The 18,273-nt window shown below is 42.3% G+C and overlaps 1 protein-coding gene across 1 annotated transcript in view; it reads right to left on the reverse strand.

Moving 5' to 3' along the window:
• Positions 1-13,516, reverse strand: part of BRAF (B-Raf proto-oncogene, serine/threonine kinase) — a 77,623-nt gene extending 64,107 nt beyond the window's left edge. The window contains exon 1 of the mRNA XM_066319706.1: positions 13,227-13,516. Within this exon, the coding sequence (XP_066175803.1) occupies positions 13,227-13,358 (132 nt within the window). The 5' untranslated portion in view covers positions 13,359-13,516. The remainder of the gene's footprint in view (positions 1-13,226) is intronic.
• Positions 13,517-18,273: the final 4,757 nt, after the last annotated feature.

Below are 18,273 nucleotides of genomic sequence, written 5' to 3' on the forward strand. Positions count from 1 at the left end.
TGACTAATTTAGGCTGCCTAGCAAAATTGTGGGTGCCCCATCCCTGACAATGTTCAAGGTCAGATTGGACAGGGCATTGAGTAACCTGGTCTAGTGGAAGGTTCCCTGTCCACAACAGGGAAGTTGAAGCAAGATTATCTTTAAGGTCCCTTCCAACCCAAACCATTCTGTGATTCTATGATTGATAAAAAAAAAAAAACTTTAAACTTGCTGCCAGTCTGCAATAAAAATATCTTCACCTGAAGAAGCTGAAATTACAGTCTAATGGAAGACCAAATTTCTCAGAGGAACCAAAAACATTGCCCTGAATTACCTAGTATATATCTGTGCAGTAAACCAAGAGCCTTTCCACAACTGAAACTTCCAGGCAAACTTAATATGGATTTCTATAATCTTGGAAAGGCTCCTCATACAGTTAAAAGTACACTGAAGGCAGAAGGAAATTTATCAAAGTCAGCCATAGCAACAAATAATTAGTTGTTGCTCACAGAAATGGAAAAGCTATTTCGTGTGCCATATTCATCAGGTCTTCTGACAAGATGAGAACTTTCACAAATCTAGTATTGACTAGCATATTCTAGCCCAAGAACACATATTCGAGCCCAAGAACACATATGCCTTAACAAATTTCCAAGCTTCACAATTCCCTTTTAAGTGGCAACTTGTACTTGTATTTACTTAGAGCAAATGTACCTTCTGGCTTCCTGCATCTGTGAATATACCAAGACAGAGTTTTTTGTGGTCCACAGCACTCCTTAAGTAGCTGGCCTGAGAACGTACCCTTGTGCAAGTATACTGCATCCTACTCTGCACAATCTACTGCTACCTCAATTCAATTGAAGGAACTCAAGTCTTTTCCTCACTGGAACCCACAACAAGTGACCTCATGTGACTCAGAATCTGCTGCTGCCCGTCACAGCACCCCCAGCTTTCGCCTCACAAAATCTCCGCCATCCCTGTTGCATTTTCACAGCCAGCAGAGCCAGCAACTTCAGCCTGTCTTTCCTCCTTGCAGGCTCGCTTGTTCAGACAACTCAGTTTGTGTCATGAGCACAGCCCAGCCTTACAGAGCTTGAGCCAAGACAGAGCCCCATCTTTGCTGTGCAAAACATCCTGAAACACTCAGTTCTTAAGAATTAAATCTCTAGAGTTCAGCAGCTCTCACAGATACATAGGTTTCTTTAAACTGTCCAAATAAAACCCAAATGTGCAAAAATGGCTTAGCAAGGGTCTCATTGCCCATAAGCACATACATTCCAGGACAGCAGCAAAGAACTGCCTAACAACAGAGACACCAAAAACATGGCATATGGAATCCTTTTATTAATCAGTCCCGGACCAAAGAGCATGTTCCTACACCACAAAATAAACCCAAGTTTTTAAAGAATTAAGTAATCCCTTTATCTACTCTTCATTCACATTTTTTAAGAAGTAACAGAAAACTGCCTAAAAGTTATCAAGAAAGAACAAACCTATTTTTTTCTTATTCTTATAAGCACTCCACTATATTTATTAAACTCACACCTTTAGGAAACCATAAAACCACAACTGTCAAGTATCTTACAGAAATACAAAAACTGATGCCAGCCTTAGAGATGGTTGCTGGAAATCTTAATACATTCTGAAGTAAAGCTGCAGTGCACCCAGTACTGCCCGCATGCAAGTCTGGTCCCTTTTCATAGGACACAGGAGGGGATTTGAGACACTGTTTAAACTGCAGTTCCATGAAAAAATAATGAATCCTTTACAGCTTGGATAACCATATCATTTTTCCAAAAAAAGCATCAAATAAATGTTTCTGGCCTATCTTGTAGCATTAGGTTAAGGTTATTCTCTATCACAAGAGATTAGATTTGATTCTCCTTTTAGTGCTGCTGACACAAGGAAGCTGACGCAGGCTAACATAGACACAGGCAGCCAGACAACTGGAAATATTCCAGATATACTGGAATATATCAACTTGAATCTGCCTATTGTGGATAATTGTCCATTAATTTTGCAAATAAGCACTCCCTTACAATGCAATAAAGACTATGACCTATTTCAAGCCAGAGGCAAGTAGACAGATACAGCAGAAGTCTAAATCTGTTCTATTCAGGGAAGACCATGGCTGCACAAATCACAGAATATGATCAGTTTGAAGGATCCACAAGGATCATCGAGTCCAGGTCCCCACCCTGCATAGGACCATCCACAGGAGTCACACCAGGGGCCTTTTCCAGCGCCCCCCAGGGAAGTGATCACAGCAGCAGGCCTGAGAGAGCTCAAGAAGCCTTTGGACAATAATTTCAGGTACATGCAAGGTTAGGCCACAAAGTTATTTTCGCATCCCTTGGTGCTTGTCAAAACGTGCAGTGCCTGAGACATCACAAAGCAAACACATCTTTGGTACTCTCTGCACCTGGCATCACCACTCAAATCTTGCAGTGCATCCCAACTCTAAGCTGTATGACTCATACTTGGTAGAAGATACTGAAAGTTCAAACCTATTCCGTAAGAAAAAAACTGCATTATTTGTCCAGGAACAGCATGCCCTCCATTTGGATTATCGCACTTAGTGATGACAGAGAATACTCTGATAGAGCTAACAAAGTCATTAAAAAATAAACCAATTTAAAAATTAAGCATTTCATTTGGAAACAGCTTTATATAGAGGACAAAATCATCAATATCTATCCAATACTACTCCAATCAGTCCTTCCATGGTTCCTTCCTACATGATCAATTCATTTGTCTGGTCCTCTGAGCAAGGATCAACTTCACCAGAAAACTATCATGTATGAGATTGTCTTTAGCTGGAACAATATATCAACTAACTTGAAAGTGAGATGCGTGAGTGAAAGATAGGCAAGAGGACATAGGAATGGGGTTAATACCAGAGCAGCCCACCAAAACATTTGCATGGCAAGACGCAGAATATGTGGGTTTGAGTTTCTATGCTGACAATCATTGCTGCCTCTTTCTTGCACTTTGGTCCCTCCTTCAGGTACTTTCCCCTCTCACTCATCTTGGTCCCAGTCCTCCTCTTAACTCTTACTAAGACTGCTTCTCATTTTCTATAGACATGTGCTGCAACAAGTACAGACAGTGGGATAGAGAGTCCTTGCCTTCTTCCAATATTCCAGGTTATTGTTCCTCTCCATTTCTCTATGGAAGCCTCTTTAAGTTACGCATCCAAAAATGTTAATTTTTCCTACTCTCCTGGCTCCTCATGCTTACCACGTTTTCAACAGTGCAGTTAAAGTTTTTATTAAACAAGCATGACAAAAACCAACAGCTGAAAAACTTCACTGAATTGAAAACCAGCTTGCAATAGCTTCCACGTGAGAGTTTACGCAAGGGACATGACAGTCAACATCAAGCTTGCGTTTCCTAGTTCATATTTCCCAACTTTTTATTAATCTCAGTGAATTAATTCTTATAATTTTTATTTATAGGTCCTTTAAAATGTCTGAGATAGCCAGTAATGGAAAACTGTCAGTCTGTAAGTATGTAGGCAGTTCCAAATGAGTCAGTAAAATTTACAACCACAAATTAGTAAATAAGTTACAGACAACATCTACAGAAGTGACTGTAGCCAAGAGAAAAAGGATCCGTTATCTCTTTTTCCACAAAAACCTATGAACATATCTGTCTAGACTCACGACAAATGGCCTTAGAGGAAGATGCACAAGACCACGTTTAGGAAAGAAAAGCCTCAAGAAGAGGTACGACATTTTCAGTACCATCCTGTCCGACAACTAGGATCATAACTAGGTCAATTAATAGAGTAATGTGATCAGTGACCATCTGCTGTAAGCACAGCAGTTAATTAAATATTAAAAAGGCTCCAAAATGAAAATCTATTTTCCGTTTAACAGGCAACAATTTTTATGAAGGAAAGACTAACTTGTAACTAGCAGTGCAGGTTCCAGCTGCATCTGACACTGCTGCTGTTGAACAAAACCATCCCATCAAAACCAAGCACCCAACAACTTCCACCCTTCTCCAAAAAACTAGGAAACATCTACGTTAATACTAAAGTATCAAAGTACCATCTTTGAAGAGCTCACAGCAGAAACTATCTCGTTTCTTTGCAAACCATCAGTTGCAACTGAGAGTAATCTATGTCTTCTGCTTTCATTAATTGCAAACACAGACTCAATTGCTCATCGTTCAGCTCTACTCTTAAAGCCAAATAAACAGCCTTTCAGTCTGACAGGCCTTTGCCCCTTAAGTTGCCTCCCCTTTAACAAAGGCATTCAGACTTCAAATGCTCCTTACACCTTACAAGTGTTTTAAAAAAAATTTTAAAATAAATTCAAAAAATTGTTAAGGATAGAGCTCAGTGAAGTCTATCCTTGTAACATAAACACAAGTTTCTCTGTAAGAATGAAGCCACGAAGAGCCTTAGGCACTGATGGCTTTGCAGCTCACACCAGCCAAGATGGTGGGTGCAATTATCATATTGTCCATGGCTATTTACTCCTGCTCTCTTCCTTACTCTTTCTCCATAACATAAGCCTTTGGCTGAACCCTTTCAGTACACTAAACAAGTGAAAAATTGTTCTCTTTGTCAAGGTTAGCTTTCTGCCAGTCTACTGTGCTTAAAACAGCTTGGCAAATGACCCAGGGATCATCTCAGCAGGTGAAAAAGTCACCTTTCCTCTCTATAGCTCACAGTTAGATGGATTCAGGCTACCATGAAGAAGCAGCCTTCCTGTTTAGGTTTCAATTCTCTTTCTTTTTCCCACTTTTTCCATCACCTGCCATCTTTGCCTCTTGCTGCTAAGTAGAATTTGCCTCCAAGCACTATAAAAAGGAAAGTTAACAAATGTTCTCTACCACAGCAGAACAGCAGTGTGTGGCAAAATCAGAGCTGCCTGTATCCCTCATTTAAATCATTAACTACCAGTTGCACAGCTAAATCTTGAATTCCGTTTTTTTCATGGCTTTTGTGTTGCAGTACTACTAGTCCCTCTTACTCACTTTGATGCTAATTCAGTAGTCACAAGGATCACGCACAGCCCGAGTTCGGGAACAATTCACTGTATTTACATCAACGAATTCAACAACTTGTCCCTAAACGGGAACTGGTTTAAAAAAAATTAAAAGAGGAAATACACTAACTAGATTTTCTAACCCATTTGAGAAGGTGATTTTGTATTACCCAGGTAACTACCACGGAAGCTCAATACTAAATTCATGCATTGGTGATATTTAAGAAAGATTATCGTGAAGACACCAGACTCTGCACACCTTAAGCTGAAAAGTCACATTTGTGATGGAAAGTAACAAGCCAGCCAGCTAATTACAATAATTGCCTATAAGAACCAAATGCTCCTCCAGCAGAGCTCTTACACAGGTTGGGTCACATTAATTACAATGACAAAACAAATAAACTCAGTTTCAGCTGAACTACAGAACGTAATTCTTCTCGCTTGTTGCCAGAGTATACAATTAATTAGACTATGCAGACAGGATAATCAGCTCATATTATCAATCCATATAATAATTTGTTATAAACTTTGCAATATTCTACCACTAAACCGTTACTACATAGTGACTACTGTGCACAGTTTCCTACCAACTGATGAGAAAATGTAAAAGACACCTGGAATTGTTGGTCAAGTACAAACATACTCTGCTTGTTTAGAAATAGCTGTGATCCAATAAAGAAATTAAGGTATCCTATTTTTAGCACAAAAAGATCTCAAAAGCTGAAATAGAGCAAATGTACTTGTTTTTTTTCTTTTTATTTTTAAAACACAAGCAATGTGCTCCTAGTCAAGGAAAACAGTCAAATAGGAACTGCCACAGAAACCACGTTCTCCTAAACAGCATTCTATGTTCTACTCAGCAGACCACCCTGCCTTAGCAACCCCAGTACCACCTTGGAAAATGAAATATTTTAAAAGGCAGAATTGGCTCCTTGCCACCAACTGTAGAATTACAAGAATTTAAAAAAATTACACTAACTACTTAACCTAGAATCTGGAAAAAAGTTACATCAATTACAATGATTTACATAGGCTTAAAAATGTCACAAGAGACAGTACAAACTATTCTAGCAGAATTATAGAATGCTTAAAGAAATCTTTTCTGAAATCTCCGATGATAATGAAGACTCACATTAAAATCTACATTACTTAAACCTATTATAGAAAACATTTCACCTATTAAGTTCAATGAATAAATTTTCACAACCAGATCAAAGGCTGAGGCACCAATATACAGCCATCCAGTTCCAAACATCTAGATACTACCAACTTCTTAGTCGTAACGATGTATTTTATTTCAGGTTGATTTTATAGCGCTTTTCAAACATCATTAGTGAAAAACTTGTACTAGAGAGAAAAAAACTAGATATACTATTCTGACTCCAGAAATTTCTACCTTTAAAACAAACCCTTTTCCTGAGATAAAGGGGAGAAAAAAAATTAAGTTACTGTATCAGTGCTCCAAGTGTCAGAAAATGTTCCCTGAACACAATGTACCTCATTTGGAGAGTATTAATTACTTACCAGCGTATTTAACAACAGCTTTACTAATAATGATACTGTTTAAGAGGCCTCACTGTGTAACAGATCAAGACATATAGAGCTGGTATCTCCCTTTCCAAGGTCACAAAAAAAATTCCTAGCCACTTAGTTACGCAACACATTTTTAAACTAAGTTCAATTGTTCGTTAACAGCCTTTTCTGCTTGTCTCCCAGAAGGAAGATTTTAAACAAAGTCGGTATGTTTTGCGTAGAAACTGAATTGCCCCTTCATGACAAGCTTTGTGCAGGTATACTGGGGGAACCCACAAAAATATTTCACTCAATCAGAATCTAGAAAAATAAAAGTGCCCTTCAGTGCTCAAATACACTCATATGATCTCCTGAATTTAATACAGATAGTGTGGAAAATGCATTTGATACTGAGCACTATATCTGGCACTTCACAACAAGCTCCATTTTGAAGAGAGGTTCTGATTTTTGATTTTAAATGCTCATGTTGGTTGGGGAGCATCATGGTGGGATGATAACTGGCAGCACTGCTCCCCCAAAACTCCTGCCTGAACTGGCAGCAACTTAACTCAAAGAGAAGGGTTACAAATTAGACTTTTGCCTGTTTTACTCTTTTTTGCTAGGGCCCATATTCCTAAAACATCATCAGAAATAGAATAAAGACACTGCTGCTGCTCCTTCAAAACTCACTAATGTCAAAAAGGTGCAACAAACCAAACACCTGCAGCAAGGGGCTTAAGCAGGAGGAAAAAAGAAAAGGCATGTATGTAGTTCTGCATCAACCAGCCTGCTTTAACACTGGCCACAGAAGGGAGAATCAGTTGAATGAATACATATTTCAACAATTTGGAAGAAGCTGTGCACAGGAGGGAGGATTGGGAGGATTCCGTTGTATGCCCCAAAAGCTCAAGAGCAACTGGAATAAAGAAGCTGAAGCAAAGGAACATGTATATTGCATGCAGACTTCTGTATCCTGCACTAGCTGTGAGAAAGTAGCTGTGTTCACACACAGATGTGTGAACGGTTGAGAATGATGAAAACCATCTCGCACCTCACAAAACGGAATACTGTACCCAGAACTCTCACGTGGTCAAGGCTGTTGGAAACATATACTTGCTACACAAGCAGCTCACAGACACCTTCACATCCCTGGCAAAGCTACGGCATGCAATCCTATTTCTGTAAAAGGCATGCTCAGAAGGGCTCCAGAGAGACCAAGGGAGAGTCTTACAACCTGGCCGGGGAAGCTCAAGACCATAAATCTAAGGTGTCAGGACCTAAACCTCGCAAGTCCAGCTAAGAAGTCTCATCTGAGCACAACTTCTCATTCAAATATAAAAAATTAAGGCTCCAATGGAGTTTTATGGGACAAAGATTGTTTATAAAAACCAAACAGAAAAGGGGAAAGCACACCATACTGTCACAACTCCCCCTAACCACATTCCCTTAGTGTCCAACTTCACAAGCGTTTTGGAACTCATTGGGCGCTCCTCATGTTGAGAAGATTCCATTCCCTCAGTTTGCAGAAAACTAATCCAGCAAAAGCCATGCTGATTTTCTTCAGTATCAGCGAGTGGAGTCAATTCAGGACAGGATCTGTGTGGTACTAAGTGGGCACAAGGGAGTAGATCTGGCTGAGAGCTGTGACGTGGGCACAGCAAAGGGCAAAACCTCCAGCTCTGGGTGTCAGAGCGCCATTTGATTGACTTGGCTCTCTTAACTACAGTGACAGGGAGCAGCAGACACCACAGGGACTACAATTATGACAGGCAGTGATGCACTGTACATTTCAGCACCCCTCAGAAGTCAGTGGCTCAAAATGAAAATAAAACTTGCACTTGGGCAAAACCGTGTTTCAAAAAAAAAAACCCTCCATTAAACCTGAAACACCTTCCTTGGAAGGCTAGACTGGAGGAGAATTAGCAATTCCATGATCAATCAAAACCTTCTTTTGTTTCCCTTTTAAATACAAATAAAATTAGATTTCTTTCTTAATCAAATTCCCTCCAAAATATTTCATGCAAATTTTTTGACAGATAAAACAATTAAACTGAACTACAGATTTGTTACGAAGTGCAATATTGCAGCCTTAAGGAAACTTGGGACTTACCAGTTTATGTTAAAAGATAGCTGCCATCAAAAGATATCTGCATTAAAAAAACCTCAACCAAACAAAAAACACAGCCAAAACCCAAAATGCCTTTGGTATACAGTATTAACTTCATGCAACAAAAGAGTTGCCATTCCTGGCTAAACAAGTGTCAAGAAGAGTATTATTAGAACAGCTTTAAAAATAAGAGGTCTTTGAGTTTAACAACTACAACAAAATGCAAATGGGAATTAAGAAGCAAGTCAGGAAAAAAAAATCAGTAGTGAACATTTTTTATCCAACCAGTTTATGGATATCCACAGAGATAAGAAACAAGCCTCCCAAGACATCACAACTCTCCAGAAAGAGCCACCACTCTATTAAGCAAGTTTTGTGTAATCAAACAAACTACCACAGGAAAGAGCTGTTAATCCTAATCCCTTTTGGGAAAAACATCATAAGCAGAAATCTCTACTATCCCCACTAAACCAAAGTATTTCAAAGTTGTGTTCTAATGTTTGATCCACCTTGCCAGAAATAAATCATAAAAACCCTAAGGAACAAAAAAAAAGGTGAGGGGTTACCAAAGTAATTGTCTTTTTTTTACACCTGGATCAACTTTCCCCCACCACTCCTGACGTATGTTTGCCTGTTGAGGTGACCGTCTACTAATGAATAGGTAATAACTAAGTTCAGAGAGGCTATTTTCATGCTTCACTATTTCTAGCCATAAAGAACAACTCATAGTAACATGGAACCATCTCCTCTGCTACCACTTAAACACACTACTTCTGGCAGTAATCACCACAAGCCTGGCAAAGGAGTTATTTGCATTCTTTGCATCAGAGTTGACAATTCCCATTTCTTTTTTCAACAACTTCAGATTTTACTGAGTCTTTCTTCAAAGCTCTGACCTATCAGACTTGACATCACTGCTACTATTCTGCCCTAGACTTCCCTCAGCCAGACCATGCATTTCTCAATGCTGTGACCCAAAGTCAGACAGTATTCAGCCATGGTCTTTCCCATGCTATGTAAAAGAAACAATTGCTTCACTTATCTTTTGAGATATACTACTGCAGAATATTAGCTACAAGATGCTTCACATCCAGCCCCACTTTAACTTGTCCTCACAATTAAATAGGATGGTACTCACAGACTATGAAGTTAGCTCAATCACTGAATACAAATGCAAGGAAATGTAATCGAGATTGAACATAAAATGTATTCCCAAAACTACAAAAGCAATGAAGTAAAAAACCACTCATATGGTTTCAACTTTCCAAATAAGTAGCATGTTAAATAGTAAACTCTTTAGAGAAATAGACACTCTAAAGGAAAGTTGTTGTAATACCCAGCACCACAGATTGCCTAAATGTTACTGCAACAAAACCAATCCCACTTTTACCTCATGTACCTAAATGACATCCATCACTTACTTAATATTTTAAGGTTAGAGGTGCCTTTTCATCCTATCTTCATTTTATGTATCTTTTCACCCATTCTCCATTTTACTCTTAAATCTGTTTCATAGGATTAAGGCTTCTAAATTTATAACAAATATTCATGCAGGATAAATTCCAGCATTGCTGCCTAGAAAATGACCATCCAGCAGCTCAGGCCCTCACTTCACAGCCTTCAAAGTAATTTTCATCTTACAAAGAGCAGTTTAGCTCCGAGTACAGAAAATCCCATTTGAATTATTTAATATTGGTGTAAATAATCACTAGCAACAAGAGCAGAACCTTTCCTCACAGCTGTCACACACTCCTTACTATATCAACAACCCTGTAATGCTCTGAAAACCTTCCATCCAAACAATCTCTTGTCCCGAGAATTCCTGCTGGGGAAGAAGCCAACCCCTGTGCCTGCGGACGCCAGCTTACACCCGAGGCCTCCCAGTGCCAGCAGCCAAACAGGGAGTGGAAGAGGAACAAATTTCTTCTAAATGCAGTTGCCCTCACCCTTTGCAAATCCTTCTGTCTCCAAGAAGTAGCCATTTCTCTATCTTTTCTATGACTGCATGGACAACTACCCTTATCAACTCTGAATTTTAATACAGGGGAAAAAAAGATTTAGCAATTATACTATTTATTAGAAGAGTTATAACACTCAATATTAGAAGATTTATAGTAACAGCACTTAGGCTAGTAAAAGCAACTTTTAAAGGCATAAACTCACCACTTGATTAAGAACTGGTCATGAGCTGAACAATATGGCCTAAATTTGCTTTTCAAAGCCCCAACCCTTGAGAATTCATAAGGGACAGTGATGTAGCTGTAAGCAACACAGAGCACTCGATTACAATCTCAATACAGAACATCTTGTTTACCAGAGGGTTCTAACATACAAGTAAGTGTGTGTAAGATGACTTCAACATCTGTTAGAAATTGTTGTCTGCTCCCCTTTTAAAAGCAGAAACTGAGTGCAGGACTGAAGCTCTGCCTTCTGGAAATCAGGACTGCATTTCCCTGCAGACTGCAGGAACTGAAACCTTTTCAGGTATCGCATTAAATAAGTAAGGTCATGCTCCTTGACAGGCTTCCACAGCAAGGTCACTATTTAAGGCCTGGATTTACCTTGTCTTGAAGCAATGAAACAAAACACTAGAACGTGTACTTGCATTACAGCCATGAGTCAGTTACAAGCACTTCAGTATTTTTTAACTTATGTCACTTTGAACTTGCATTACACTTTAGGTTGGCTTGTTTTAGTATTAAGGACAGTTTCCATTTTAACTGTGTCAGCAATTTTTTTGGCTTGAACTTCATTAAGGTACAGGTTTAGGTGAAATAATAGGTGTACTTATAGAGTAAACAACACTTAATTACCTACAACTTGAGGAAGAACCAGCTAAATACAGAACAAAACCACATCAGAAAATAAAAACTCTACAACCAGCTCTGCCGTGAGACCCATGTGTTTCAGTATTTCCAACACAGAAGTTTGCTTTTAACTAATACAACCTAACACATCCCCCTACACACACTTCCTAAATACCTACACCCATACCAACAACATATCAACCTTTCTGCTCAGCAGGTGTTCCATATGCTGGACCACTTGTCTCTCTGCCTCATCCAGAGAAGATATTCAGGATGGAAGCAGAAGCAGCCACACTATGTCATTTACCATTTGGAATCAAATCTAATGATTGACAGTCTAAAACATTTTTGAAGTTCAAGTGACTTACAGCAGTTTCACAAACACCTCCTTCAGTATGAAAATTGTTTTTTAAAAAAATTCTTTTCTCCTGCCACTACTTTTCCCTCTCTTCTCTCCTATACTTCAGTTTATGCAGCTCAGCTGTATTGATATTGTTTCAAGGTCCAGCTATTGGATTAATTCCACAGATTTTTTTTTTAAATGACAGAAATAACTGAGAAGTTCAGAAGCTTTTAAACCTCACTTTGCTGCTAAAAATGTGCATTTGTTAAACCCCACTCTTGAGGTGTTTCTCAATCAGCCTAGAGTTTCTCCTTACTCAGGAAAGTTCAGACTGGACTGGCATTACTCAAGGTGTTTAATCACCAGGCTGGGTAGGTATAAAATAGATGTGTACTGCCGGGTTTTGCCTACCTTCAGCAAGTACGTAAGTCAGGAACTCCTTAAGATGAGGGAATCAAACTCCCCTCTTGCAAACATTAATTGGGTCAGACTCCGTCCCTACTTCTCCTTCCTGACCACCTACCCAGCAGGAGCTCTAGCACTTCTCAAACTTCTGAACTCACTAATTCCACTATAACCCAGTATGCTATTAATAAATAAAATGCATACAACCCCAGCCTTCGGGGAGTCGGGAATCAAATCGGACCCTTCAGAGAGCAGCTGGTCCAAGCCAGCCCACTTTCCCTGCTGGAGGCTGGAAAGGAGAGGCTCCCCGGTGGGCTGGGCTCCCGGCAGGGCCACAGGGCTGCCCAGAGATGGGAGGCCTCGTACCGACTGCACTGACACACCAGGGAAAGCCGAGCTGAAACACTCTCCAGCCGGTAACGCTGAGAACAAAACAGCAGAGCTTCTGGCATCTGTATTTACCACCAGAACAGACTCGAGGCATGGCATCTGGCAGGTCGGTCTGCCTCGGATGCCTACAGTGAATCTGCGAAGCACCTTGTGTTGTTACCGCACAGTTTATTCCTCCTTCCGAAAACATTTCAGAAGCGTTCGCAACATTTCAGAAGCTCCCACTTCAGCCCCAGCAAAACAGGTAGTACCGCTTGCTCCCGGTGGGATTGGGCAGCTCAGTAATCAGCCCCAAAACCACAGGAAGTATGTAAGAAAGACACCAACGAGAGGCCTGACATCCTCACTGCCACCACGGTGCCCTGTCCGTTAACACCTCCAATAAGACGCTCTGTGCAAAACACGTCCACAAAAGGCACGTCCACAAAGCGAACCGAACCCGACCGTGGCTTTAAAATGCATTTCGAGTGTTTGCAAACCATCGGGGGAAACCGATGGCAACCCCCCACGTAACGCCCTGGCCGAAGGCGGCACGGCGGCCGCCGAGGCGGGCTTCTCGGCAAGCGGGCCGGGACCCGCACCCTCCGCACCGCGGCCCCCGCTCCCTGCCCCCGCCGCCACGGGCCGCCCCCGGCACGGCCGGGCCCGCGCCGCGGGGGCGAGCGGCCGCCTCGCGGCCTCACCTCCTCCGGGATGGCCGGGTCCCCGCTGCCGCTCCCCGCGTAGCCGGCGCCGAGCGCGGGCGGCTCGGGCTCCATGTCCCCGTTGAAGAGCGAGGCCCCCTCGGCGCTGCCGCCGCTGCTCAGCGCCGCCATCTTGGGCCGGAGCGCCGGGGCGAGGGCGGGGCCGGGGGCGGCCGCGTCCCCGCCGCCGGGGCGGCCCCACCCGCGACCCGTAGTGCGAGGGGCGGGCGGCGAGCGCGGTCCCGGCTCGCTCCCAGCGCCGCCGGCGCGTCACGGCCGGCCTCGTGACGTCACACAGAATCGCCGCGGCCACGGCGCATGGGCCCGCCTGACGTCATCGGGAAGCACCGTGACGTCACGGCGCGACTGCCCCGTCGCCCTGGGAACTCGGACGTGGGCTCTGGCCCCGCCCCCTCCCCGCGGCCCCGCCCGCCGCAGCCGCAGCGCCCCCTGGCGGCGCGGGAGCGCGTTGGCGGCACCGCCCCCGCCGGGCCGGCCCCGGGAGCGGGAACCGGGAGCGGGAACCGGGAACGGGAACCGGGAACGGGGAGCCGGGAGCCGGGGACAGGAGGAACTGGGACACACCCGGCTGCGCGCTCCGCTTGAGCACTGCTCCCGGGGGTTCTGCGCGTCCTTCTTGGCAGCGGGGAAAGCCGGGGCGCCGGCGGAATTCGAACGAGGAACGAACGGGATGCCGGGCACCCCTCGGCAAAAACAGCGGCGCTGCGGCTGTGGGGTGAATCCTCACAAACGCGAATGGTGCGGCAGCGACAGACTCGCTTCCCAAAACAGCGTTAACCTGCTGCCTGTACCCCTGGCGACAACTGGAATAATCGATCGCTAAGATCGATAAAACATCCGTGACTGTTCCACTGACAGCCCTTGAGGCCTTGGCTGCCCGAGCTGGTGCTGCGTTGACACAGGAAGGGTCGGACCTGGCTCAGCAGACACGGGGAGCCCTTGTAATCCTCGGGAGCCCCGCTGCTGTCCCCCGGAGCTGCTCCCCGCCTGGTGCCATCTCCCCAAAGCGGCCGTGTGCTCCCGTCCGGAGCAAAGCCCTGCCCTGTGTCCGATCCCCCACGCCACACCCCCCGAAAGGCTGCTTGCGCACAGAAAACACCTGCTCGGCCGGCTGGTTTAAGCCGCTCTCCTGCTGAAAAGGTCTTTAGTATGAATTTAAGAATGGCGAAGGTATTTGAGTGCATTACAAAAAAAAGCTGATGGAGCAGAAGAGCAGCAGGACCTCAGAGAAAGGCTGTTCTAACACAGCCTGATATATTTTTTGGTAGCCAGCTAACACACACTAGGCTGAAACCTGCAAGATCCGTATCTTTGTTTCACTTCAGTTGTGAACATGTAAACGCACAACCTCTTAACATAATGCTGGTGAGAGAACTGAGGTTTGTATTTCACCTTTCACACTGTGGGCCATTGCTGTGGAAAAGCATTTCAAAAGCAGTTCAGTACAGGCAGTGTTGCAACTGGTAAATAAATGCAACTTCGATTTAATATTTCAGTGGATTCTAATCGATTTTTTAACTGGCTGTGCTTGCTAAGAGAGGAGCCTGGGGTTTCCTGTGACTGGAGCCCTGCAGTGCAGTCAACAGAAAGGCTACATAAGTACACAAGAATCAAATGTACAGACTAAGCAGTTGGCCAAGTTTAGAAATTTCTCTCTAATAGCCGCATTAATGAAGAGGATAATTATCAGGAATTCCCGCTATGCGGCGGGAATATGTAACAGTAGTGAAAAAACGCACACAAACTGGAAAATAACACCCATGCTGAGAACTGAACGCAGGGACAAATCTCTCTAACCTCTGGAGGAAAAGGCAGCAGAAGTAATAGGAGATGGCTCTCCCCGCACACAGCCTGTTGAGGAAAAGCAAACTGAGTAATAGAGGTTAACTAACAGAGTAAGTCCATTCATTCCCATGAAATTTATACCAGGGGGTAATTTAGTCTCAATGTCCAGAACGTAGTCATTGCCTTCTTTTATTCCCCAAGCAATTTATGTCCAGGGCATAACCCTAGCAGTGGAATTAGTAGACTAATATCGATCTGTTAGTTTGTAATACCTTTCACATTGCTTTCAGTAGTGTTGGGTCTCTTTCTTCTTAGGTTCTGATTATTTCCAGAAGATTTTCATTGACTTAGAATTCTGGTAGACTTTCTTATCACATTTGACATTCCACTGAAGAGCTGCAGTTCTAATACTGAGAAGTAATGTCCAATGCTTGGAAACACAGCAGAGTGACCTCCTGAAATACATGAGATAAAAAAAACACCTAAGGACTACTTTAAAAGATTGTTGTGTAGGAAGGATACAAAAATCTATATTATACTTTCATTTTTATTGGGGGGATCCACACCTAGTGATAAATGGAATTTTCTACTGCTTCACATGGTGGCTACCTGGTCTATCTACTTGATCTGTCATGATGAAAGACAATAATTAACAACTGTAGCTATTTCTTGGTGACATGGAATCCTATTTACTGAGAATTGATATCATCAACACTTCTTACAGAGACTACCTTTCCTGATCAACATAGGTCAAATCCAATTACAACCTAGATGTGAAAGGCAGGTTTCTGCCATCAAATCTGTGGGGCACTGGCTGGTTGACTCCTGCAATGCAGCACAGCCAGTTTATCTGGTATTGCAGCAGAGTTGTAAATGTAAAACCTGCCATCTCCCACCAAACTCCTGGTTTGATCCTCCTCAGAATTTTTTGAATTGATTTGAATTTGAATGAGAAAACAAATCCAGCTGCTAAAAGACGAAGACTCTCCACCTAAGTTGCCCACCACTAGAACATTTGTCTGATCTAATCAAAATCTGCACTTTCAGAGAACAATGTTTTAAGGAGTCAGTAAGAAAATATATATGATTACCTGAGAGCAGCTGTCTCATTGTGAGCATTTGAACATTTAAAAAAAAAAAAACCCAAAAAACCCAACCAAACAAAAAAACCCACAAAACCCCAACCAACCAAACAAAAAAACCCCAACCAAAACCTAGACCAAACAAAAACCCAAACAAGCACATCAAAGAACCGTCAACAACCCCCCCCAATCAAATCAAACAAACAAACCCAAAAACCCCACCAAAATTTTATGAGATTTTTATGAGATGCTCCAAAATGTGAATATCCAAAAGAGATATTAGATGAAACTTAATCTTGGTCTCCTTTATAATATTCTTTCAACAGAAGACAGTATCTCCAAAAAACCCCAGCCTTCCACTTTCTTAATCAAAACAATTACAAGATTTGCAGATTGGTGTGATAGTCGATATGATTTTTTTAAGTGGTGTGAAAAATTGATACACATTCAACTCAGAATGTTTGAAGCGCCCTTAAAATTTATCCCAATTTCAAAAACTGCTTAGCCTTTTCACACACTGAAAAGACAGCATTTGTCCTGTAAAGTGTGGCATTTGTGCTCGGCCCGTGTGCATTTGAAAGTACTGATTTAAATTCTCAGTCATTACAGCAGAAATACAGTTCTGGATGATTTGTAAAAACGCTGATTCTAATAACACCTGTTGTGTTCCCTGTTATCTTGGACAGAAAAGGTGAAGCAGAACCAAAATTTGGCTGTTGTCCGGAGTTCAGTCATTTTCTGATTACTAGTCAGAATAATACACACTTAAGAAAATTACTTTGCTCTCCAGGAAAAGAATGTAGGAGATATTTTAACGGATATAACCCAAATATTTTTTCCATCTCTCTAGCACCTATAGCAGTTTATTATCTCTTCCACTCTAAAATATACTATACATATTTTCATATTTCTAGGAATTGCTGTCTGATTGAGCCACTGAGAGTCATTTTTAGATACAAGACTGCTTTTTACTTTTTTTTTTTTCCTTTGCTTTAAACTATTCCAGTACAGGGCATATGTATTCTTTCCTTTGGAACTTCCTGAGAACTAGTTCAAGGACATTTACCATTCTGTGACACTGCTAAACCTGAAACATTCATACATTCAATGTGAAATTAGATAATATTCAGATGGTGATTTGAATTTTGTTGCTGAGCAGTCTTATCTGTGATTTTTTCAGCTGATGGAGATTTCATAGCTCTTTGTCTCTGAGTTAAATACGTGAGCAGAAGTGATGAGTATGGGTGGAGACTGCCAGTAAAACAGGAGTAAGGAAAACAAGAAAAAAATGTGAATCCACCAGATTCTTAGTTCAGTTTTCATTCTACCATTAAAAGCAACGTTGACCTAACAAGCTTTATTTCATATACAAATAATAACCTATTCTACATTTTCTTGTAGTAATCTTTGGAATATTTACATAGCTCTCATTTAATTCAAGTGTAATTTATTTCAGTCATTATTTATAAAACTGCTCCTTCTCTCCCTAAACGTCAGCCCAAACCCTCAGAAAGTAAAAAGCAGAACGTTTTCCTATGGAGACATGTGGGAGGCAGGAAAGGTGGTGGCACTAGGACATGGGAGTGACTTTTCCTATAGGCCCCCTCCATACCCTGCACACTGTTTGGTGTCACCAGAACCCAGTGCTGACCCGTTTCCTGCTGCATGTGAGTGGTGACTTTGTGGGTCCATAATGTGAGTGCTGCCTCGCAGTGCTCTGCTGCTCTCCCTGCTGCTTCCTGCCTTCACTCATGTCTGTGTGGGGGAAGCTGAAAAACACCAAAATTTACTCAAAAGCAGTATAAATACTGACTTATGCGGCACTTGAGGGACCCTCAAGTGACAGCATGAAACCGCTATTAAGGGAGCAGAAGTGGCAGCCAGCAGGAAAGGAAGGGGAGGGATGGGGTAAAAGATTAGATGGAGGGAGAATGTAGTTAAAGTTGGCACTGGAAGAGAAAATGCAGCTCTCCTAGGAAACGAGAAGCAGATGAAAACAGGGAAACAAAGGAGCAAGGAACACTGGTTTTCCTGCCTGATGTACTTAACTAAAACTGGGACCACATCTCATGTTTGCAAAGATTATTCCAGGTCCTCCTGTTCTCAAAGCATCCCTGGTCACCGCTGTAACACATTCAGCTTGTTCTGATATCTGATTT

Source organism: Sylvia atricapilla, chromosome 5 (assembly GCF_009819655.1).
Source record: "Sylvia atricapilla isolate bSylAtr1 chromosome 5, bSylAtr1.pri, whole genome shotgun sequence".
Classification (NCBI taxonomy): domain Eukaryota; kingdom Metazoa; phylum Chordata; class Aves; order Passeriformes; family Sylviidae; genus Sylvia; species Sylvia atricapilla.